This window comes from Pinus tabuliformis, chromosome 4_1 (genome assembly GCF_031772625.1).
Source record: "Pinus tabuliformis cultivar Carrire ecotype Pingquan chromosome 4_1, CPIR1, whole genome shotgun sequence".
Lineage (NCBI taxonomy): Eukaryota > Viridiplantae > Streptophyta > Pinopsida > Pinales > Pinaceae > Pinus > Pinus tabuliformis.
This window is the reverse complement of record NC_142303.1, coordinates 273163341-273188784: the sequence shown is the minus strand read 5'-3', so window position 1 is coordinate 273188784 and position 25444 is coordinate 273163341. Positions and strand designations below refer to the sequence as shown.

Sequence of the window (25444 nt, the reverse complement as noted above, 5' to 3'; positions counted from 1 at the left end):
TGCTGCTTTTCCTTCTTTTTTCCATGCTCTAAGATGCTGTATATGCATGTGAAGAGCTTGCAGGTTGTTTGGAGTGTCCCAACGTTCTCCTGTTGTCAGAGGGTTAAGGGTGGCTCTGTTTGCATATGCCACAAGGCTTGCGTAGGAGTCAGTAGAATATGCCATTTGTGCAGTGCATTCACATCTCAGAATTCTCTTATGGAGTGCCTCGAGTTCTTTCCTCGCGCAGCAGTGGCAGTATGCATGTTCCATGGTATTACCTTTGCTACAGAGAATACGGCCTGGGCGTATAGCTATAAATCTGTGGGTGCCAGCTTTTAGCTTGGTGGTCTTCAACTTCCTCTCGGATGATTGGAGTCTCCTAGACTGAATGTCCCAAAGTCCTATTGTGTCAACTTGTATTCAGCCAATGAAATTTGTACCCTAATTTACCCTTGGGTGACTAGGGCTTTCAATACAATATCGTATATATCGTATGCAATCAGATAATGAGAATATAAACAGATGTAATTAACAGATCTAAGATTATTGCTCACAATATAACTCTACATTCCGTAAGTCTGAATTCAATCCACAGATTACAACCAAGTATGCCGGTGTTCCAACAGAATATGTACAATTCAGCAATCTACAGATCAGCGACCATTGGCAGATTACATTAGTCAACAGAAAGTAAACCCTAACTTTGAGCTGATGACCCTATCTCTTTCAACCAGCGTAATTATATAAATTCGGCTCTGTGAGAGGATTCCAGAATTCCTCCTGTGACAGAATGCGAGCTTCAGAAGATGGCTCTAGCCACAGAGGACTCGCTGCCGAGATAATGTATTTGTGCCTGTGCCAGAACAGTACTCGCTGCCTAGATAATGTATTTGAGTCAGAACAGGGATTCGCTGTTTAGTTGATACATCACTACAGAGTTCCACAAACGATCACCAGAAGTCTCGCTTCATCTTTAGAGATACACACAAATTAAATATAATTCAGGTCAATTTAGGTTCTGTCCACTCACGGACTTGTTACAGGAGTCTCGCTTTATTCTCCCCCCTCCCCGGAGATACACGCGTCAATCAGAAGGATTCGTCTCAGTTCAAGCTTGGATCACCAGCGAACTCATTACAGGAGTGTGACTGCTCATCGTTGGTTCATCTGTTCCAAATCAATTTGCAAGGCTGTACCCAAGTAACAGACATGATTGGAATGCCCAGAAATTCACCATAGGTCAATTCGGGGCCTGTCTGGTTTCAGAGTTTGAGTATCTGCTACAAACGATGAATTTCCAAATCGCAGAAGATATGCTGTCCAGAGATTTGGAGTATTCCACAGGAGAGTTTCGTTCTTCCTTACAACGCTTTAGTTTCCAATCCAGGGACTTGTTTTACTCAAAAAATATTGCTCCTTGCTAGTAAGGATCAAAATAGAATTCTGCTGTCCTACAGAATAGATATTCCCGTGCCAAAGCCAAGATCAAGAGACAACAGAATTTTCGCTGCCCTTCCAGATAGTCTTCCTGTGCCAGAACAGAGAGAAAAGATAGAAAGTTGTCAACTAGGGTGGAATCTTTCACCACTGAAATTGACTAGAAGAAAAGGGGGTCTTAAAACCCTCAGCTAATGCTCAAGAAACCAGTGAATTGATCCACAATGATGCTCTAAAATGAATTCAATCCTCTTATATTTATAGATTTCCTATAGGGGTCTCTTCTTCTTAATTGATTGAATAAACTTTAGTCGAAGCCCCAACTTTGGGTTTCTTCGCGCAGCTGCCCCAAAACTTTCCCAACAGTGGGAATTTTGGGGTTTTTTCCCCTTTATGGAGGACTATAGCCTATGGGGATTGATAGGCTATTTCGTCCCATAGGCAATTAATTTCCCCGGAACATTAGAGAACGTGTCACTACAGTGAAAGGTTCCCAAGTGCGATTCACCAGCTATAGGGGATCCCTAGAGAGTTGATTTCATAAGGAGTCCTGCAGTATCTGCAGGAGGGATGCTGTCAAAGTTTTTGTGGTTCTTTGGAATGCCAAAAAGAATGGTGAAGTAGGGCATGTGAGTATGTCCACGTTCCTTCTCGTATCTGATAGCAAAGAAGGCGAGGGTGGCAGAGTAGGATTGACTTACTGACCTACTTCCATAACTTTAAATTAGATGGCGGTGTTTGAAAGTTGAAACATCTAACCCTCCTTATTCCTACTTTCATAACTTTCAGTTAGATGGCCATCTAACCCTCCTTATTCCTTAAATTATTTTTAAAAAATAATTTATATTAAATTGATATTTTATGAGTCTTTGAACTCCATTTTGCTGTAAAAATGGGCAATGTTCATGTTTATTCTTATCTTTTAGCATCATTTGAGACTGAAATGGATATATAGTACCTATTACGCTTCAATCAAAATTGAAAATTGAATCCAGTCAGAATTGAAGTTTCGGCAAAAATTCAATAAAATTTGCTGGGCTGCAGGGGAGTGTTGCAATGTTTTCTTTTTTAAGCAAACATGGAAAATATGATATTAATAACAAACCGTAGCTGAGCTAACTGCAATCATACAAAAGTGGTGATGTAAAATTCTTTAACAAATTGGTAATTCTCAAGAACTATAAAAGAGAGTTTTGGTTTGCTAATGTGCAAAATTTATTACATCCCAACTATTCTTGGAAGTGTACTGCTTAATTAAAACACCTAATATGTTTATAACGTAAGTTGCAGAAAACGTGCGACCCCCCGGAACCCCCTGTATCAGCGGCATTTTGGTGTGGCAGAAACTGTTAGATATAGTAATGATATTTTTCATAGTATTAATGATATAATGAAGTTGTAAATAGTAAATCATTTATCTAACGTATGTAATTACCTAAATAATGATTAATTAGGTGATTGTTTCCTAACAAGATTACGAATATATATATATATATATATATATTCATTCTCGTATGACACATCATCTTATATAATTTAATTTGAGAGACATTGAAATAATACCTCTCACTCATTTTCTCTGGCCTGTCTCTGGTATACTTTTTAGTTTAACATGGTATCAAAGCAACTGTGACTCTTGCCAAGGGCAAATTCAAAGACTGTCAAGGTAAAGTTTGACACAGCCAGTTGGAGAAGGAGATAGAAGTGTAGAGGAGAATTCTTCAAGAGAAAATTAATATGCAGCTACAATTGACGGCAATTAAATTCAACTATAAGGCGTGATAAAGGAAAAATCATATGGCTTGAATAATTTTTTGTACAGTTTTAAAATTGTGTGGATACAATGGTTTAAAGAGAAATTGTGCAGCAACAGCTCCAAAGCTAAAACAGTGACACAGATTTACGGCAGGTGACTTCAGTAAAGATGACGGCTCATTAAAAAAAGACGACAGTTCATTTAAAAAGTGACGGCTTTATTAAAACCTGTAAGAGTAGTCTAACAAGGCCAAAATTTTGCCTGGAAAATAGTGGAAATTCTGGCAAGATTTTGACCTGGTGAAATTTTGATGTTCTATGTTGTTACAATCACTTAAATCTAGAACTTCTTTACGCTGCAAAATAAGTTAAGGAATTGTAGATAGAACATAAACCATATAAACCATATGCACAATGGAAGACAACCAATAACTCAATGAGACACAGAGAAGTTAGGTCAATGACTAGGGCAAAACCCACAAGGGCAAAACCCAACCAGATCCTTCTTCTATTAGAAATCAATTGTTCAACAAAGATATAAAGTACAATGAGAGAATGAAGAAGTTCCCAAATCTGAAGAATATCTCTAATAGCAGTAGCTAATGCAAACACTGAATCACTTTGGCTCTCCAAGGTCTGCTCATGCTCTTCAAGACTCTCTCTCTCTCTCTCTCTCTCTCTAGACTCTCCAATTTTCTCTTTCTCCAGTTCGAATTCTCCTTTCACAAGCACACGTGTATCAAGTGAGGATGAGAGGCACAAATATATAGGAAGAGCAAGGAGGTCAAATTCATGAGGGAGCAACTCCTATGCCTTGAGGAGTTATATATGCCAAAATAGGAGTGTAACTTATGCCATAAAGGAGAGGAGTTTAACTTACGCATTAAAGAGGTGTAAGACGAATCTTTTTATGAGGAGTCATTAAAGTGTGTAAGAGAGTGTAAGAGGTGTGTAAGAGCATTAAAGAGAGAGAGGAATGAATCCATTAAGAGAGAGATAGTAACACATGCATTAATTGAGGGGGGTTACATATGACATGATTGAGAGACTTGAATTTCTTTTTAATAATAATATAATAATATCATAAGAATAAGAATAATAATAAAATTAATGATAATATTGATGATTAAGTCGAAATTGAACTATTAAGATTGATTGATGATCAAAAGGGATTTTCCATCAACAATACTTGATTACCAATTGATGCAAGGTGATTTACTTTTTCTGGAAAGTCATACTTGAGACGTTCAATTTTTAGACTTACGATTTTTAGAAATTCTATTTTTAGACTTTCTATCTTTAGAAATTCATCCATGAGCTGCCAATTTTCAACATGACCAAAATACAACAGAAATTTTGGGAAATCTGAGTTACAGATGTCAAGTTTCAGGATTTTGGGTGCCTTGAGGGTTTTTGATGGTGCTGAATCCGTTTTTGCCATAAAAAAAGATTTAAACACTCTATTGTTAGATATAAAAAAATGGCCAGATTCCAAAGAGAAATAGTTTTCCGGGTAAAATTGTTGGCTCGGTAGACAAAGCCAAACTGTATGGCAGCCCTTTAAAATTCGGCTGAATCATTCGGTGCAATTTTTTTTTGTGGTGGCTAAGACCCGTATAGTGCTATTTAAAATCATACAGCAAATTAAAAATTGTTTAGCAAATAAATTTGGTGGCGTGAGAAATTCTTACGGCGGGTCATGGCGGTAGTACGGCGACCTGTAGAGAAATTAAAATTGAATAGTGATTGTATGGACGATTTCAATTATATAGGCCATAGTCTATTTGTTATACGTTTTGGAGGGTTTTTTGGCATATTTTTCAATCTAATTTGTTCAGAATTGGGGAGGGATGTGTGGAAATTGGAATCACAAGTTTGAGTTGTGAACTCTACACAATCCAAGTGCCCATGGCTTTTTCAGGGTGCTGAATCCATATATGCAATCAAAAACCCATTTTAAACATCAAAAATCAAGATATGATCAAATTTTTATTCCAGCTGAAAACAAGAATGCATTACCTCGTCTCTTTTGCCTTGGAAGATGGTATTCTTCCATACATTTGTGGTATCATTTTATGCTATCCTCAAAAGTCTAGTGTGCTGGCCACTCTGTACTTTCCTTGGCACCAGGTCACATGATAACTCTGCTTCTTCAACAAGTCAACTCTATCTGCAAATTTTGTCATGGCTCACCATACCCAGTTTTGTAAAGCTTCATATGCTAGCAGAATCTCTGTTTTATCATATCAGATTTGGGAACAACTCACAAATGATGTCATACTGTTTGGTGTATTTTGCTGGGCCTGTTTACACAGTTGAACTTGAATACAGGGGTCTGTTGTTTCATCAGGCCGAAATGCCACAGGTGCCCTTCTATAATCCACTCACAATGACTTGTAGTATGGCTCCAGATCTGCTATATAATGACTAGAATATCCCAAAGCTACTCCAGAAAAGTCATGCTAAACACCACATTTGCAACCGCTTCAGCTTGATCCTCGACCATCTGATGTTAAAACAAATTGTTTGATCCTTATCTGAGACAACACAGTGATAGTTCTGTCCAGGTTGGCAGTTTTCGGACACAATGATGAGGTCAATGTGTGCCATGTGCCTGCAGTTCTAAGGTCAGTGTTCAGAAAAGTTATAAATGTAAACACCGTTGCACCTCTGACATTTGTGTTGTGTGTTAAGATCTCCAAAAAAATTCCCCTTCTTTCCATCTGTCAATGTAAATGCCATTCCTGACTTGCTGAATGGAGTCACACCAAGTTTTGCAGTCCCTTGTATGGAGGTCTTTAGCCTTTGCTCAAATATCTGAGAAGAATCCAGTTTCATTGCCCATCTTTACAAGAACTATTCGCTGTCGCTCTTAGCTTTGGGAAGGTTGGAGATGTGACACTGGTCCTTTCCTGATTACACAATGGTTCTTGCACTTGAGCTTTAGGAATTTATCTCCAGAAGTGTGAGATTTTTCTGTAACATGACTATAGCACTTCAAGGGTACTTATCACCCCCAAGGGCTGAGATATGCTGAAAGTAGGAGGTGATCATTTTCGTAGATTTGGAGGGTCCTTGCAAGGTCTGCAATAGCCTCTGAAAGATGTAAGGCCAAGTGTATTTTTATTGCAATGGGATCACATACTAAGTGTAACATTCTAGTATTCAATATTGTGATGAATGAGTTGTTTTTGGGTATTTTGAACAATTTACAGTTTGAAGGCTGCCAAAAATTGACAGAATAGCTTATTTGCTAGTTCTTCTTATTAATCCATTTTAAATTGTGGGAAAACTACTTATCACATTTCCATTGGCAGATTCTGTTGAATTGGATGGAGTTGACATCACAGGCTATGGAATTTTCAATGAGGCTAAGGTAATCATATATTGAGATAACACCCTTATTTAAAGTTTAAATAACCCATCTTACTTTTCACCTCTATGGCTGAAGTCTTGACTACTTCTCATTGTTGTTTTTGCAGGTGCAAAAAGCAGTTACATTTGCAAGAAAAGCACATACTGGTCAGATGAGGAAAACAGGGGATCCGTATTTGACTCACTGTCTCCATACCAGCAAAATTCTAGCTGCACTAGTCCCATCCAGTGGCCAAAGGGTATGATGAGCATAAAATTATATCTTTGAACCATGCATTTGTAGCCTAGAACCATGTAGCTTTTTGCAACAGAATTCTCAGTCAACCCATATACACACAATGTGTGTGTGTGTCTATCTACACACAGATATATATAATTTGAAAACATTGGCCATGGAATTTTCTGGAGTTTACACAAGCTTCTTAAGTGCTCTATTTATAATTGGTTCACTTTTGCATCATAGCATGAACTGTTTGTAAGCCATCAACTGTATAGTTGCACAATTGTACTTTATTCATGATTGGTGTACTTTTGTAACATAGCATGAATTGTTTGTAGGCTGTGAATACCATAGTGGCAGGTATACTTCATGATGTCATAGATGATGCTGGAGAAAAGTTGAGAAACATAGAACAGGAATTTGGAGATGATGTTGCAAGCCTGGTTGATGGTGTCTCAAAGTTAAGCTACATCAATCAGGTAATGCTGTACAGAGCACCTGGCTGTGTTCCCCCCTTTTTGTATCTAAAATTAACTTTTTTATCTAGTGTAGAATGCTTCCAAGACGTCTCTCCCCTGCTGCATATTTTTTATAAAGCCGCAGTGAACAAAACTATTTAAAACTTCTATTTTTTTAACTAGCTTTAATTACATCCTTAAATTACATAAATTACATCCTTGTCAGCATGCCTTAGGTCAATGAATTGCCTTATTGTACATTTACAGTGATCTCTGTGTGATCATTTGTTCTGTTTGTTCACTTTATTCCTGAATTGAGCATGCACTTGTCTGCCTTTCCGAGTCTTCCAAAATTGCCAGAGGACTTAAGCTACTGATCCCTCCGTTGTAAAAATCCACTAGAGTAAATGAAGCCATTGTACGACACATAGATTAGGTATGTGGTGCTACTGATGTCATTCACAGATTCTATGCAGCCACAAAGATGTTCTGGCCTTGACTGCTGGAAGGACAGTTGTGTTCTAGCAGTTCTTTAGGGCCTTGCTTTCAGATATCACATATGGTTGCAGTCTAGACTGAAATTGCTGGAAATACTGGGGGGGGGGTGAATCAGTATTTCTTTTTCCCACTATTGTTTTACCAGTTAAAACATATATATTCAGAACACACGATGAACAGCAAGAATAAATGCTTTTATTAATATAAACTGTGCAGTAAAATAGATACAATATATAGATGGTTGCAATCAGTTGCCAAGATCCAACTTGGACTTTGGTGAGGCTCCAACCTCCAGAGCACCAACTCTATTTTGCCAAGACACCAATCTTGGACTTAGGAGCACAAACTCTCAAGGACTTCAATCCTTCTTACTTCTGAGGCTTCAACCCCAAGGACTCCAATCCTACTTACTTCTGAGGCACCAGCCCAAGGACTCCAATCCTTCTTGCTTTTTAGGCACCAGCCCCAAGGACTCCAATCCTATCTTGTCAAGGCACTGTTTGATGGTAATCTTTTGCTCTCAGAACTCTTCTCTGCTGAGTTCTGTCTATTTACAGCTTCACTGTAGTCTCCAGGCTACAGTATCAATGACAACATAGTCTCCCATAGCCATTTTGCTCTCTGATAATGTCTTCACATAGCTTTAGTCAATCTTCTGTTAGCTGCACTAAACTCTGTATAAAGAACAATTTTCTATTCAAGCTTATGTTCTCATTGTCACAGTGAATGCTTCAGCATGACTATTTCTCTGCTGGCTGTTTCTCCCCTTCGACTGCCTACTATTCTGTTGGTCCTTCATCCCTCTTTATGTTCTGCTGCACCCTCTTTCTGTTCTGTTGGACCCTCACACGGCCTCTATTTCCTCCAGCGTATTTCAGCAGCTGTAGCAGCCTTCACAGCGTATTTCAGCAACTTTCAGCAGCTGTAGCAGCCTTCACAGCGTATTTCAGCAACTTTCAGCAGCTGTAGCAGCCTTCACAGCGTATTTCAGCAACTTTCAGCAGCTGCAGCAACCAGCATTCACCAACAACTTCATACAACGCTTAACCACCTCTGCTGCGTCTGCTAGCATACATTCTGGTTCTTTGCCACAACCACAATAGCTCCTCCAACAACAGCTCTCTGTTTTTACTGTTTTATAAATTCTCATACCTTTGTCCATTCGTTTCCGCTTACTCAATGGCTCTTTGGCTTCCTCTTCGCTCGCTTGAGCTTCGGCTTCCTCAACACTCGCTTGACCTTCCGGCTTCCCTCCTCCATTCGCTTTATCTTCCTCATGATTACCTTCGATTGATGTGTTGTCACAAAAATATAATGTCGTCGCGGAGGTGTTTCAGCAACGTCGAAATATAATTTCGTCACGGAGGTGTTTCAGCAACGTCGAAATATAATTTCGTCACGGAGGTGTTTCAACAACGCCGAAACTGGTGTTTCAGCAACAGAGAAATTGATGTTTCAACAACTTTTCTCCAACTTTTTCAACAGTGTTCAACAACTGTTAAAGCATGCATACATGGGTTTTACAAGCCCGATAACATAGCCTGCTCATACAATATAAACTCTACCTTTTTCACTCTGTCAGTGTATTTGCATATGAGTCTAAGTCTTCCGCCTCCGATAGCTCTTGATGACTCTAATATGCCTCCTTGCTTTATGGTTCCTCCTGCGGCTCCTCTTAGTCCAATGTGGCTCCTCTGGCTTGGCAGTGTCTTTCAAAGACCTCCTTGCATATATGAATGCCTCTCTTGCTCTGATATCCTGTAATATGCTTTGATATGCCTCCTTAGGTAACTCCTCTTTGCTTATGGCTTGGCTATCCTAATGGGCTTGCTCCTGTCTCTTCATGAATCTGCTCTACATCCCCTTGGCTTCACGTCATCCTCTAGTATCTAGAATATTGCCATATTGACATCAATGACAACCTAGGTCAACAGAAATTTCGAGAATCCCACCTGAATCTACTACTGCAGCAACTGATTGAACTTCTCCTATCTATTAATTACTGAAACAAATTATTTACTGTTTCCTATAACAAATATCGAAGCTAATACAACTGCAGCCTTCACTATTTAAATTATATGCCCAAAACAAGAACAAAACAATAGGGAAAGATACACACAAGTGACAATATTTTTTGGACAATTGTCCCCGGAAAAACCTAATGCGGGAAAACCGGGGCAGCAACTCTAAGGGTTTTATATTATTAAGCATTAGTTTCTGAATACAACTCTGGATGCCCTTCCGGCAATCCAGTTACAGAGTAAAATAAATTGGCAGAGAAACTTAGTGAGATTACCTCACTTTACCTAGCAATTCCCGGCTGTTTCGACAACTGAACCAACTGTTCTAGACTATCTCTGTGCTGGCCCTGCATCAGCTCAACTGGGAAACGTTTGCCCTCAGGAGCAATTTCCAGCCCTCTCAGCTCAGAAATGTCAGCGCCCTCAGGAAACTCGGACTTTTGCGCTGAAGACTGCACAGCTTCTGCGTGAGCCCTCCCGGCTCAGCGTCAAGCTATGCGTGGGACTTTTCTAGCCCAGCATCAACCCCTCCTGGGTCTGCGCTGCCTCCTCCTGGTGTCTCTCTGCCTCTCTGCTGCGTAACGTGGGTCATGGAGAAGATACTCCAACCCAACTATCCTTGCCCCTCACTGCAAAAGCTCACTATTGAAATTCTCCCTGCAGCTTCTCTGCTCTGCTTCAGAAAATCGAACTTCTGAACTCTTTCTGTGTCTTTCCAAGTGACCCTCAAGCCTCCTTAAATAATCTCCTCGTTGACATTCAACGACCGAGATTAGAAGCTAATCAATGGCTAAGATCATTTCTGCTTGATCCTCGTCACTTCTAGAAGTTACACCCACAGTTTATATTAATACCCTTTAATTATTTTATTTTCCTAAGTTTAGACTTGGGGTCCCTTTAAAAATAATTAATTATTTAAAAAAAACTGTTTCTGGCAAAATTTCCCAAAACTCTTTCTGGGTTCTTTGGAATACATGTGCCCAAGCCTCCTTGCAAAATTTGAGACTTAGAGCACATCCGATGCCACCATAAATCAACATAGACTGACAGGTAATACAATCCAAACTGTGTTGATGTTTTTATAGTTACCGATAATGAGTAGGACACTCAAACCAGCTCCAGTTGTATCACTGGGTTACAATTGCCATATAGCAGCATAGAGGCATACTTCTCTAGGACGTTTATTTTTCTATATTACGTGACTTATGATGAGACTAATTTGTACATATTAGATACTTTACTTTAGACCAATGTTCCATGACGATGCATCCCCTAGGGTGGGGTGTGCACTCCCCACGTTTCCCATGCACCCAGGATGGGGGCTAAGTCACATGGTTCCGGTTCAACAACCATTAATTTCGATTTGGGTTCAAATTTTTCTGATAGGGTTAGGATGAGCTTCAACTTTAGGTTCAAATATATATATATAAAATCACAACTTTTCGTTAAGATTTATAAAAAGTTACATCAATACATGCATGAAGCATTCCACCTGTCTGTCCAAAAGAGTATAAAAATCGGGCTCATACATGGAAACAAAAAACAGACCTGTGCTAAAAGAAGAGATGTTAAAAACCAGCCAGTCCTCCTGAAAGGATATAGTTCCTTCAGGTATAGTCTATCAGAGGCTTATATATATATATATATTCCCCTGAAAAATCATAACTTTTCATTAATATTTATAAAAAGTTACATCAGTACATGCATGAAACATTCCACCTGTCTGTCCAAAAGAGTATAAAAACTGGGCTCATACATGGAAACAAAAAACAACCCTGTGCTCAAAAAAGAGATGTTAAAAACCAGCTAGTCCTCCTGAAAGGATATAATGCCTTAAGGTATCAGAGGATTATATAAAAGTTAACTTGTATTTCAATTAATTATATATATGTAAATAAACTTATATTTAATTAGATAATTTATATAATATTTTAAAGATATAGTTTATATAATTAATTATTTAGATATATTTATTTATTTTTTTTGGTTCCTACAAAAAAACCATAATTTTATTCAATGACAAAATTACATTTTGCAGATGCTTGAGGGCATTACAGATTCTTCAGCCGGAGGCTGACCAGAAAAATGCATGCGTTTCAAAGAAAAAGCCGAGAAGCCAACAATAGAGCAGAGTACACAGGACTGAAGAAAACCTTAAAGGGCACACCAAAAATAACCCCAGATAAGCCCAAAAAATGGGGACACGCAGGCCCGATACAGAAGAAACCCCAAAGGGGCTGCATAAAACTAAGCCCAAGATGGGCAACAAATACATAATAAACAACAAAGCCCAAATACGGGTCACCAAACCAGGGCACAAACCGCCGAGTAAGCCCATGAAAACCCCACAGGAAATCTGTGGCAGAAAATCGCCTGGAAAACGGCCACAACCGCAGCAGTAACACCATCGAGCACCTGAAGAAACTAGCCAAGATGGTGAAGGAAACACCGCAAACCCGAACCGCAGCCGTCCACCTCCACTGCAACTGAATTATAGAGGCACGAAACTGGAGAAAAGATGACTATGAAGCTGCTTTACTCCAACCCCTTGACTCCCTACATCAGATCGAAGCCAAACGCTGAAAAGAGAGGCGCGAGCCGGAACATCCCAACCCCCTCAACTCCCTTCGCAAAATCTGAGCCAACAACAGAAAAAAAAGGCGGGGACTAGGCAACAAGCAGAGCAACACAACGGAGATGACTAGAGCAGATGCGGCGGATGACGCTGACGATAAGAGCATTTGTAGCAGCGACGAAGAACGAACCAAAACAGAGAAGAGAAAAAAATACAAAGGGATGCAACGACAAGGGTTCTTGCCGCCGAGCCTTCCCCCGCCCACTTCCCCTCTCTTCAAACTTGGCCTCTTAAGTTAAAAAATATTTTTTTACTTTTAAATACATATTATAATATTATTATTTTTAATGAATTACATACATATAAAATTTTAAATTTAAAAGTCAACGGAGGCCAACCTGTTTGCCCTACGCTCTGTGATGTATAATTTGAATGGTATGTTTGTAGGAACTTGCAAAACTGACATTGGTCGACACAGTGCATTTTGTAATTTGCTTTAACATTTTGTAAATTTCAATTGTTATTTGTTGTAAGCAGGAAACCCATAATCGCTTAAGAACCCACACAAAATTATGATATTGAAGCATTTAGATTATCAAAACTCTCCGAAAAAGCTCATACGTGGACGAGATAAGTTTGGACTCAATGTTTTGGCATCAACCCTCCATGATTTGACAATTACATTGTGTAACAAGCTCCTTTGCCCACTAACCCTTGAACATATGTCAAATTTGTATAGAAGTGAGTTACCTAGTCGCAAAGGGTTTTAGCGTGTTGAAAATCAGGTTCCATTTTTAAAATTTTTTTAAACAAATTTAGAAACCATAAGTCGAACCTGAAGTCGATCCTACCTGATTTTTTCCCATTAAATTTGTGATTCGGTTCGATTAAGTTCAAGTTGATTTGATTCGATTCAGTTTGACTTGAGGTTTGTCTTCTAGATTTGGCGAACCTGGACGAACTTGAATTTTTTTCTAGGTTCGCCGAATTTCGAACCCGAACCTATAGGTTTGACATACCCTGTGACTTAGAATGGGGGATGCTTGGGGAAACGTTTCCCTACGTCCCCCTTTTGGGGAAACTCGTGGAGACATAAGGGGAAACAATTCCCCAATGTGGGGGACATGTTTCCCCAAAAGGGGTGCTTGTGGGCACCCCCCTCAAAAAGGGATGGGTGTCACCCTTGAATTTTGCTAGAAAACAGTAATTTATCAGTGGGGAAGCCTAATATTCAATCTTAGGCCTCTAATAATGCTATGTAATTAATGGTAATATTTTATTTAAATTTTTAACATTACCATTAATTGACTCAGGATATTTGAGAGTGGTTCTGACCTCACTGGATTTCATATGAAGAAAGTAGAATTTTAGATCTCGTTGCCTGAAAATCTAGAATGGTATTGTCATTCACATTCTATAAGTGGGTAATGCATGCAATACTATCATCAAGAGTTCATAGAATAATTTTCAACCATTAACACATAGAAACCCTAGATAATCAACCATTCCATACAATAGCCACAAATAACAAAGATTTATCAAATACAAGGAACACTTACAAAATAGAATGCATGAACAAGTTTTTGATTGCTCCAAAATGACATCTCCAAAGCCAAAGAGTAGCTTCGTTAGCAAAATTCCACCATAGATCACATCTCCACAAGATGCAAGTCACAGTTCAGATAGGTCGAATTCTCTAAGAGGGTCAAAATACTCACAAGTGATGATAATGAAATGAGATGAACCTATCCTCTATTTATATGAGGATTAGGTCACCTAATTATGTCTACGAAGTCCCTACAAACAAGTTTGATTACTAAATGTACTTGGGTTACAAGCCAACCCATTAGCTAACATCAAATTATGCCTAATTTTCCTCCACGTGAGCCGTAGCCTCTAAATGATGACGTTATCCATCATAAATGCTTCGAATGACATGTCCGAGGGTGATGAGGTGTCAAAGAAAGTGTAGATGCCTTGAAGATCCAAAATTTGAGGGTTGGCCCTCATATCCACCTCAATATTTCATGTGGGGTCCCAAGATCCAACTGGGGTGCCATAAAGTGGGCTCCAAGGGTCTTCATTTGTCAAACAAGGGCTCCTCCTCTCCAACGTTAGGGTTTCTTCTAGTGCAATGAGTCCTCCCTAGTCTCTTAGTGTGAGACCATCATCATTTGGTTTTGAATCAACTCCTACCCATCAGGTTATTTCAAGGCCAACCTGGGGCATACTGGGTTGAGTGGTGTCATCCTCAAAACTAGGTCAAAAGTGATCGACATCCTGGGTCCTAAAGGTGCTCTGGGACATGCTGTTAGGAGGCTAAGATCTCTCAACGCTACACCTGCTTAGGCCAATGTACTTCTCTGAAGGGCTTGGGCAATTGACTGGGTGCCCAAGGCCTAGGCTGCTGAACCACTTGATAGAAACAACTTGGATTCTAGTTAAAGCAAGCATTCATCAGAGACTAAGACCAATAATGCATCTAAGTGAACCAAAATTGAGTGTAAAGGGCAATTTAATACTTAAACAAAGATTTGTTGAGAAATCTATAGGGCAATGATTACAATGATTTCCCTTTACTTGATAATTGCTTGTTATGTCTTTTTACTTATTAGCTTTGTTACTTATTATTATGTGTGTGTATCATCAAACAACTACCAAAACAAGAAGAACAAGAACACATAATATAGGCTACAAGCTAGGGCCAAAACCTCTCCACTTGAGAGGAAAAACCACAAATATCTTCTCTTTCTTATAAATTCTTCAATTGACGAATTCCAAGACCTTAAGGTTAAACCCAATACACTCCAAGACCAAGACCAACCTCTTTGGATGATGTGCTAACTTTGATCTAGTCAAACCTAGTAAAATCTCTTCCTGTAGCACTTATTCGACCTTCTAGCTGGAGAATTCCGGCCTCCACTACAGATCTCAAATTTCGCCCCCCCAACAGTTGCAGTTGCCACATGTGTGAGCTTCGAGTTGCCTTCTAAGCCTTCCTTTGAGCTTCGCTTGCCTTTCCCTCACTTCTGGAGCTTGAGGATGACCCTTGGTGATCTTCGCTTGACCTTCTTGCCTTCTTTTCTCCAAGATTGAACTTGTAGATAGAAACCCTAGATATATTGCATAAACCCTAGTCCTCCTTAGCACGTGTGAGAGAGAAATAATCCAAACGAAAGTCTCCTTTGTACTCTCCTTCTTCGCTAGAATGAGTGATGGATGAATCTCTTTCAAGGAGGTCGAGTTTCCTCCTATATATAGGCTCTTCAAGGTGGACGTGGCTCTTCCTTTTAGGTCGACTTGCCAGCTACCACACTGACTTGGTCTTGGAGTGTATTTTGACTCTTTAAATGACAATCTTTTCTTTTCTTTATAAGTTACAATGTGCCTGAAGGGGTCTTCAACTTATGACAATGACTCTTTTGACTTCTTGACCTAAGACAAACCTTGCTGTCGGAGCAAATGTCTTTTCATAGTCGAGGCCTTCTAGTTGAGAGAAACCCTTAGCCACAAATCTTGCCTTATACTTGTCAATACTTCCATCTGCTGCATGTTTGATCTTATAGATCCATTTGGAAGTTACCACAAATTTGTCTTTGGGCCTAGGCACGATCTCCCAAACTCCATTCTTCATTATAGATTGATATTCTTCATTCATGGTATCCTTCCATTCTTGATGATTGACAACTTCTTCAAAAGTGGATGGCTCTGCTTCTATTAGTTTTGTCATATAAGTTGCATACCCAGAATATTGTTTGGGCTTCTTGCTTTCCCTGAATGTGCCTTGAGTTGCTCCATGACCCTCTGCATCAAGTAGTGTAGACTTCAACCAGTTAGGTCTCTTTCTTGATTCGAGGATGACCACAGGTTGAATAGGTTCACTGGGATCTTCATTTTCATGATTAGGTTCTTCTTCTTTCCTGGTGACTTCTTCAAATACTGGAATTTCTTCATCATCAGAGTCCATAGGAAGCTACTTAGATTTCTTGAATGCGGCGCTTTCGTCAAATATAACATCTCGACTTACTTCTATACGGTGTCCTTTCTTTATGTAGATCCTATAGGCCTTAGAGGAGTTATTGTAGCAAACAAATGTTCCTCTCATGCTTGAAGGGTCATGTTGACCCTGCTGCCTACACCTACCTACAAGTCAGTGAGAAAAGCCTTCAACCCCACAAGGTGTGGTTGGTGGCAGGAGAGAAAGTGCTGTCACACTAATCCCGACTCTTTACGTTTGAGCTATCTCCTAGGTTAGCTAAGGGGGGTGGTCCCTAATGAAAATTTAAGTTAAAAAAGATGTGAGTTTCTAGGAGAATTGCTAGAGTTAAATAGATTATTTCTTTAAGATTTATAAGCAAAACTGATATGACAAATAACCATAAACACATAAGATAAGCATGAAATACATAAACAACCAGTGCCTTCAAAGTTTTACTCTTTAAGAAATGAAATTGCTTTTTGCTTAGAATGAAGTGAAATGCTTTCAAATGAAAGCCCAAATAACCTTGGACTTGAGTTTCCAAATGGAAAAGGGTTACTTAGCTTATGCTTCAGCTCCCTTTCTTCAAACTTGAATTGCCTCCAAGAACACCTATAGGAAAGCAAGCAAAAGAGTTAGCATGCAAAAGAAATAGTGCCTCAAATGCTAGATAAAATCAATATGCACACAAATGAGAGAAGAAAATATATGATATTTTTCAAGATGGAAAAGAAGCAAAGGGCTCATGAAACCCCCTTTTAAATAAATCTCTTGATGTCTTATGAGATTGTTGGCTTGAACAACTTGTGGATCTTTGATATCCTTGGAGGTGACTATTCCAACCGAAAAAGTCCTCACACTCCAATAGATTTGGCAACCTATCCTTTGAATACAAATGCCTGCAAACCAATTGTTAGTGCAAAAGAGACTTGGCATATAGAGGCCAAGTTGAGCTTGTCATTCAACCGAAAATAACAAGTTACAATAAAGAGCACAAAATATACCAAGCCCAAAGGAGATTTGAGATAGCTGCAAATCTCTCCTCCCTAGACAGTAATGCTTTCAGGCAAATGCACAAAAAACAACTAGATAGCAATGTAAAATCAAATGAATAATAACATCAAATGAAACAGGTATATCTCATCAACCAAAGAATGCATCACAAGAGAAGCTAGTAACTCCAAAGACTTCTTTTATTATTATATGAAAGATGAATACAAAATCCAGCAGAGTCTCCGCAAGCTCAACAACTCGTTCTATATGATACAAATGAGAGCTCAAGACGCATATAAATAAGAAAATGGTAGATGATCCCAATGAAAATTCCAATGACAAGTGGAGATGGATTGACAATCCCAATGTAGAAAATCAAATCACAAGTGGCAAGATGACTGGCTGTAGGTGTTCCCAAACTGTTGGTACGTACTTCACTTGTATATCAATGTGCTAGTTCAATTGCTGGACAAGTGTAGACTTAATTGAAGAGTGTGGTAGACAAACTACCTCAAAAATATGTGTTGGCTACCACCTCTAACAAACTGTTGTTCATAATCTCTGTATGCTGTTGTTAACTGTGCGTTAATTTGCTGCGTATCACCTGTTGTGAGTGTCGTGCGTTTGGCTGCCTCTAAACAGCTGTTCGTGATCGAGGATGAGTGCCAGTGTGGGGTCTTCAAACTGAACAACTGTTAATTGTGCTTCAATCCTTTCCTCATGTGCATAGTGGTTGAGATGCCACTTGTAATCAGCGTACAAGCAAACCAAACTTGCGTGGAGATGGAGGGGCTGTGTTGACACTTTGACTGGGCCAGCGTGGATCTCTTTTATGGCATGTGCTTATTTGCTTTTGGCTATACGTAGATTATGGAGAGTGAGTGGGGTCCATTCCCCACTCATTTTATTAGAATCTGAACTTTAATCTCCAACATCAATTAAATCAATAACTTAACTTTTCACCATATAAAATATTTCAATGTGGCCTCTTTAACTCATCGTGGAACCTTTTGACTTGCCACTTGGAACTTTGACTTTGACTTTCCTCCATGTGGTGGGCCCCACATGGCTGCCACATCACCCTTGATATTCCCTTATATTTCCATGTCAAAATTTGACTTATTTTGACTTTGGAAAAATTTAGAAATTTTTTCACTTATTGAATTTTTTCTCATTTTTTGCCACTGTCACTAGGAAAATCGGCTTTTGAGGGACTATAAGTCATTTTTTGACCCTCAAAGTGGGTCCTAGGATAATGTTGGGTCTCTGAGTATGAATTTCGAATAGTCACATGCCCCAAACATTTTCTAAGGCCACTTATTTACACCATTACATAGAAAATAATTAAAAAATCCCATTTTGCGGGAAATTTTTAATCATTAAAAAATCCTACTTAGACCTAGACCTAGCCAAATTCCACAAAATTTTCTCTGTGATCTAGTATGGTAATATACATCGACTCTAGACACCAAGATGTGTTAGGGGCTCAACCTTCAAACCGTCACCTTGACTTTGGGGTAAAATATGAGTGAAAAAACCCAAAAAATTATCCGCCTCTAAAAAACAAGGGATAATTAACAAGATAAAAAAACACTCCAAGGTGTACTCATTTGCTGATCGAGTCCCAACATCCTAAGCCTGTTACAGACTCAAAAACTCATCATTACTAGTATCACTTATTACAATTCCCCGTAGGGTGTGGAATCTGGGTACAAGAAAGATGATGAGAAGATAGAAGTAGAGTTTAAAAACTCTGTTGACTGATGATATCTGATGGTACAAGTGTCCTCTGGATCATCCTTGGGCATGGAGTTTTCATATAATCATCAGGTGCCACCCCAGTGGTCAACAGGTCCAACTTCTTTCTTTTGTCCTTCGGTATATAAATATAAACAAGACAACCAAAGATTCAGATATGATCCACAATTGGTTTCTTCCCAGTGAATACTTCTTCGAGAGTTCTGTTATCTAGTGACCTGTGGGGACTTCGATTTTGAATATATACAATTGTCTTAGTGGCTTCTCCCCACAGAAATTTCGGTAGATCTTGATCATGCAACATTGCTTTTACACTTTCCTCAATGGATCGGTTCTTTTGCTCTGCAACTCCATTTTGTTTCGGATTATATGGGACTATCAACTCCCTCTTAATCCCAGACTCCTTACAAAAGGCTATGATTTCCTTGGATGTATACTCTCCTCCATTATCGGACCTTAGTATCTTGATTCTCCTTTTTGTAAGGTTCTCTACTTCAGCTTTGAATTCTTGAAATTTGGTAAATACTTCATCCTTGGATTTCATTAAGTAAACCCAAGTTTTTTCTTGAATGATCATCTATAAATTTGACATGATATATATGATCTCCAAGTGATTTTGGAGTCATAGGACCACAAACATCGGAATGAATAAGATCCAAGATTTCTTTTGACCGTAAAGCATTGCGTCCAAATGGTCTCTTGGTATGCTTACCCAATGCACATCCTTTGCATACTCCTTCGTGATCTTCTTTCAATTTAGGGATTCCATCTACTATAGAACTTAGAGTTGGAAGGATTTTAAAATGAAGATGGCCAAATCTGTTGATTTGGGGTAGCATCGGATGTGCTTTAGCCATGAAAATTGGTGCAGAGGCTAAAGCACATGAGATCTCCAAGACCCAGAGATGGTTTGGATAGATTGTATCCGGTTTGGGAGATATTAACAGTGTTGAAAATACCGGTATCGGCAAAATATCGACGAGGGTCCAGAAAACATCTTATCGGCGAAAATATTGGCAAAATATCGGCAAGCATAAAAAATGCATAATATATTCATTTTTTTATTTTTAATTTTAATTTTAATTTTAATTTCAAATTTTTAAACATATAAAGAAATAACAACATGAACTAAACACATTGGCACATAAATATGAAGAAAGCACTGATATATATGATGTCAAATATAAATGATACATCAAACATCAAAGGCGATACCAAATCCTGCTAATCCTTGATAATTGTCCAATCAAGGACTCAAACAAAATAACATCAAATATATAAAACTTTAAAAGTATTTCATCATCATGAGTTATAAACTTATATGTAGCAAAACAAATAAAACTAGTAGCTATCTATCTGAGACCAGTGGCCTCTCCCTAGCAGCTTTCTTTCTGTCTTGTTCAACAATTGCTTCAAGAGCTTTTTGTATAACTCCGCACTAGGCATTACATCTGCATCATGTGCAGGGAGTCTAGCCAGATGGCATTTCAATCCCGTAACCCCTCCTGACATCTTGGTCCCACACAATTTGCATGATATATATGCCCGATTTGCCCCACCAACAGCCTCCCCACACTCCCAAAATGGGTCCAAGGCTTTTGGCATACTTGACATTTGTAGTGAACTAATTCAAACCTAGGGCACAAAAAAAACAAAAAATTGGCATTAAACCCCCCGACACAAAAAATAATAAGTAATAACCACCTCATTTAAAAAAAATTACTACATTATTTGCATTTTGCAATGTGAATGAAAAATGGCAATAAGAGGGTGCATAAGAAAGTTGAAAAAAAATGAAACTTGCTCTCCAAATATGGAGAAAACCCTTGCATTGGCTCATGGGCATGAAAATCATAGCAAATGGAAAAAAAACAAAGAAACAAAATGTTGGTAGGCAAAGAGGCAAGCAAGCATAACCCTAAATCTATGAAAAAATCATTAACATAAGGGTTTTTAAGAACATACCTGTTAATGAAAGAAATGAAGTTTGTCTCACTGTTCTTCAATCTTTGATCCACAAAATAAACTTAGTTGGTGGTGATAATCGCTGTTTGATCCTCAATCCCTCCTTGACAACCACCACAAAACTCTTCCCCTTCCTTTTCCAACTTTCAGAAACATAAATGAAGAAAAAAAAAGACAAAGTTTCCTTTTTCTAGCCGCGGCCTAGCCTGCCCGGCGATATTTTCTATCGTCGCACAATATTTTGCCGAGATATCGGCGATATCTCGGAAATATCGGCGATATCTCGGAAATATCGCGATATTATCGCGATATTTTCTCGGCGATATTCGGCTCGCCGAAAATATCGCGATACTTTCGATTATCGGTGATATCTCGCCGATATTATCATCATTGGATATTAAAATAATTAATTTTTTTAATGGAGTTCGTCTAAACTTAGGAAAAATAAAATATTAATGGGTATTAATATAAAATTGGGTTAGAAGGTTCCAAAAGTCATGGATCAAGCCAAATCTAATCTTAGCCGTTGATTAGAGATTTAATCTCGTCTGTTGAAGGACCAACGAGAAAAGTATAAGAGGAGTCTTGACGGTCAATTGGAAGATACACTAGAGTGATCAGTCATTCGATTTTCTAGAGCGGGGTTTGTTAAGAAAAGTCGAATCAGTGATCAGTTTGTAGCGAGGGGCAGTGAGTACGAGATAGAGAGGCAGAGATAGTGCCGGAAGACTAGCGTAGAGGCAGAGAGGCAGACGCAGAAGCCAGATGGAGCCACACAGAGGCTAGCAGAGATATCGCAGAGGCCATGAGGGCCTGCATCATCCACGCAAAGGCTGCTGGAGTGATGTAGAGAGCTAGAGGTTGCGCAAAGCCTCAGAGAGCTGACACAAGGGGTTTTGAGGCTGACGCAGAGGCCAGGAGGGCTGACGCAGTGCTTCATTTGTGCTGGAGAGGGTTTCACGGGGCAGATTTTCTAAATATCTGCTTCCGAATAAAGGGGTATTACTGCCGGATTATTTTCTCTGTCGGGTGAGCCAGTTTGGCACCTAGTTGTACTCAAGGATTGAATGCATAATAAAATAACCCTCAGAATTGCTGGACCGGTTTTCCCAAGTTGGGTTTTTTCGAGGACGAGTTGTCCAAAAATAACGGCGTCACTTGTTTGTTTGCTATTTCTTTTAGTTGTTGATTTGTAGATGGTTGAGACTATATTGTGTTTATTTCGATGTTTATATGTTTAAATAACTTGTTCGTAATTAACAAGTAGGAGAAATAAACCAGAGAATACAAATAAAATTTCTAACGGGTAATACTTAGAAATTTAAACAAAATCTTCTATGCCAGAGTTCACATGGGCTGATTTCAATGTGAACCAAAGCTTGTGCAAGAGGAGATATTAACTTGTAAGGTCTTCCTTCATGGATACCAATTACTATAGCATTCTCTATGCTTGAGTTCTTAATCCATACTACAACTTTTCCATCAATGAAAGCTACTCTATCACCCTTATGTTCTAAACTTGAAATAGAAAGTAAGTTCTTATGCAAACTTGGAACAAATAAGATGTTGTTGAGATGAATGTTGCTTCCATTTTCCAGCTCTATAGAGGTTGATCCAATTCCTCTTACAGGATAGCTCTTATTATCTCCAAGTTCCACTGAGTAAGAAGATTTTCCCTTTGATAATGTCTTCAGTTGTTTGTGATGACCAGTCATGTGTCTAGATGCACCACTATCGATTACCCAAATGCTCTTGTCTTGGAATGTGCCAGTGAGTACTGAGAAGAGACCTTCATCCTTTGTCTTGATTACTTCCTTCTTTGTGGTAAATAGAAGATTCCATGCTTCCTTGATGCCTTTCTTGAAATGACTTGCTACCTTTGAACACTTCTTGAGGAACTTCTTCAATGAAGTGGAGATCTTCATAATGCCCTTAGCCAACCTTAGCTCTGATACCATGTTGAGAAATCTATAGGGCAATGATTAGAGTGATTTCTCTTTACTTGATAATTGCTTGTGATGTATTTTTTACTTATTAGCTTTGTTACTTATTATTATGTGTGTGTATCATCAAACAACTACCAAAACAAGAAGAACAAGAACACAAAATATAGGTTGCAAGCCAGGGCCAAAACCTCTCCACTTGAGAGGAAAACCCGCAAATCTCTTCTCTTCCTTATAGATTCTTCAATTGACGAATTCCAAGACCTTAAGACTGAACCCAATACCCTCCAAGACCAAGACCAACCTCTCCGGATGATGTGCTAACCTTGATCCAGTCAAACCCAGTCAAATCTCTTCCAGTAGCACTTCTTCGACCTCCAGCTGCAGAATTTCGGCCTCCACTGCAGATCTGAAATTTTGCCCCCCCAGCAGTTGCTGCTGCCACATGTGTGAGCTTCGATCTGCCTTCTAAGCCTTCCTTTGACCTTTGCTTGCCTTTCCCTCACTTCTGGAGCTTGAGGATGACCCTTGGTGACCTTTGCTTGACCTTCTTGCCTTCTTTTCTCCAAGATCGAACTTGTAGATAGAAACCCTAGATTTGCTGCAGAAACCCTAGTCTTTCTTAGCACGTGTGAGAGAGAAATAGCCCAAACAAAAGTCTCATGTGTCCTCTTACTTCTTCGCTGCCTTCTTCTTCCTCCTCCTTAGCTAGAACGAGTGATGGATGAATCTCTCTCAAGGAGGTCAAGTTTCCTTCTATATATAGGCTCTTCAAGGTGGACGTGGTTCTTCCTTTTACTCCGACTTGCCAAGTTGCCAGCTGCCAGGTCGACTTGGTCTTGGAGGGTATTTTGACTCTTTAAATGACAAAAATAATTTTCTTTATAAGTTACAATGTGCCTGAAGGGGTCTTCAACTTATGACAATGACTCTTTTGACTTCTTGACCTAAGACAAACCCTAGAAGCACTCAATGGGCGCTTGACCTATAAAATAAAAGATCTTGAGCATGAAACCCATGCTCCAAAATCAATAATAATAATTTTACTTTCATTTTACAATTTACAAGAATCAAAAGTACATTTCGTCTTTATGAAGACCGAACTTGATTACACATTTTTCAACAAGATTGCCTTCCAAAATCAAGACCAAAATCTCGCAAAGATGTTTTCTCCCTAGGTAGGGGCGGCTAAAAGTTCCTTGGTGCACCCTCTAATTGATAGGTGTTAGTGAATAATGATGTGGTAATGGATGGGAGAAGACTTGATGGTCAAGTGCCATGGTCAAAGGGAGCAACTAATAGGGATGCCCACATCTTGAGTGTATAGACGTGAGGAGGAAGTGTATGTGGATGCATGAGATACCAACTCGGCCTTGACTTTTCCGCCCCTCTTGTGCGCCTTTTACTTCTTGATCAGTGTTGCGGGGGAGCGCCCCCCCCCCCCCTTCGAACCCGCTCCTGAAGCGCGCTCCGGGCGGGAGCGGGTCGGGAGCGCGCTCCCGTAAAAAAATTTACGCTCCCTGGTCTGTTAGGGAGCGATTCAGGGAGCGATCGCTCCCGCGCTCCCGGAGCGTTTTTTAATGCCCGGGAGCGATCGCTCCCTGATCGCTCCCGGATCGCTCCGGGCGATTTCAAACGGGCCGGGAGCGGTTCGGCGGAAAAAAAATCTGCCGGACCCGAAATTTCCAAAAATTTTAGAATTTTTTTTTTATTTTATAAGCCCAATGGGCCAAAAAAATTTCATTTCAACTTCATTGAGCAAGAGATTGAGAGCTGGAGCAAGAGCAAAGGAGCAAGGAGCAAGAGCTGAGGAGCCAGAGCTGAGGAGCGAGGAGCAAGTGCCAAGGAGCGAGGAGCAAGCCTGCAGAGGTAAGTAACTTAATCATTTAGTTAGTTTAGCTGGTTAGGTAGTTAATTTGGTTAGTTTAATTTAGCTGTTTGAGTTTAAAGATCATGTATTTAAATTAAATTAATAAATTAAATGAATTAATCCCAATAAACTAAATTAATTTGCAGATTCAAGACTCAAACCCTACAAACATCAAACACCATGGACCTGGGGATATTTATTGGCATTTTCCTCTTCCTGGCCGCTTTTATGGTTATTATGGTGGTGGAGAGTAGGAAACGGAGGGGGCCTGAAACTGAAGAGGTGGATGAAGAAGCCGGAGGAAGTCAAATGGGTGAAAACCCCAGTGAGGAGGAGGTGGAGGAGGGTGAACATGACCCTCAAAAAACTAAACAAGACCAAACTCCATTGTGGAAATATGTTCACAGGGCTGAAACAGGGAGAGGGGGTGGAACCACTAAATTTCATTGCCCCCATTGCAACACTGATTACACAGGCTCATACACCCGTGCTAGAAGACACCTCTACGGGAAAAGGCCATGGGATGGAGAGAAACAAATAGGAATCAAAACTTGTGCAGCGGTGTCAACAGTAGATAGAGCCAAATACATAAAGGAAGAGGAGGACGCCCAATAC

The 25444-nt window shown here is 39.4% G+C and overlaps 1 protein-coding gene across 2 annotated transcripts in view; it reads left to right on the top strand.

Moving 5' to 3' along the window:
* The window catches only part of LOC149175309 (uncharacterized), a 485878-nt gene that overhangs the window by 2211 nt on the left and 458223 nt on the right, over window positions 1-25444 (top strand). For both annotated transcript variants that reach the window (XM_089419596.1, XM_089419594.1), the window contains exons 2-4: window positions 6492-6550; window positions 6657-6788; window positions 7108-7248. In XM_089419596.1, the coding sequence (XP_089275722.1) occupies window positions 6492-6550; window positions 6657-6788; window positions 7108-7248 (332 nt within the window). The remainder of the gene's footprint in view (window positions 1-6491; window positions 6551-6656; window positions 6789-7107; window positions 7249-25444) is intronic.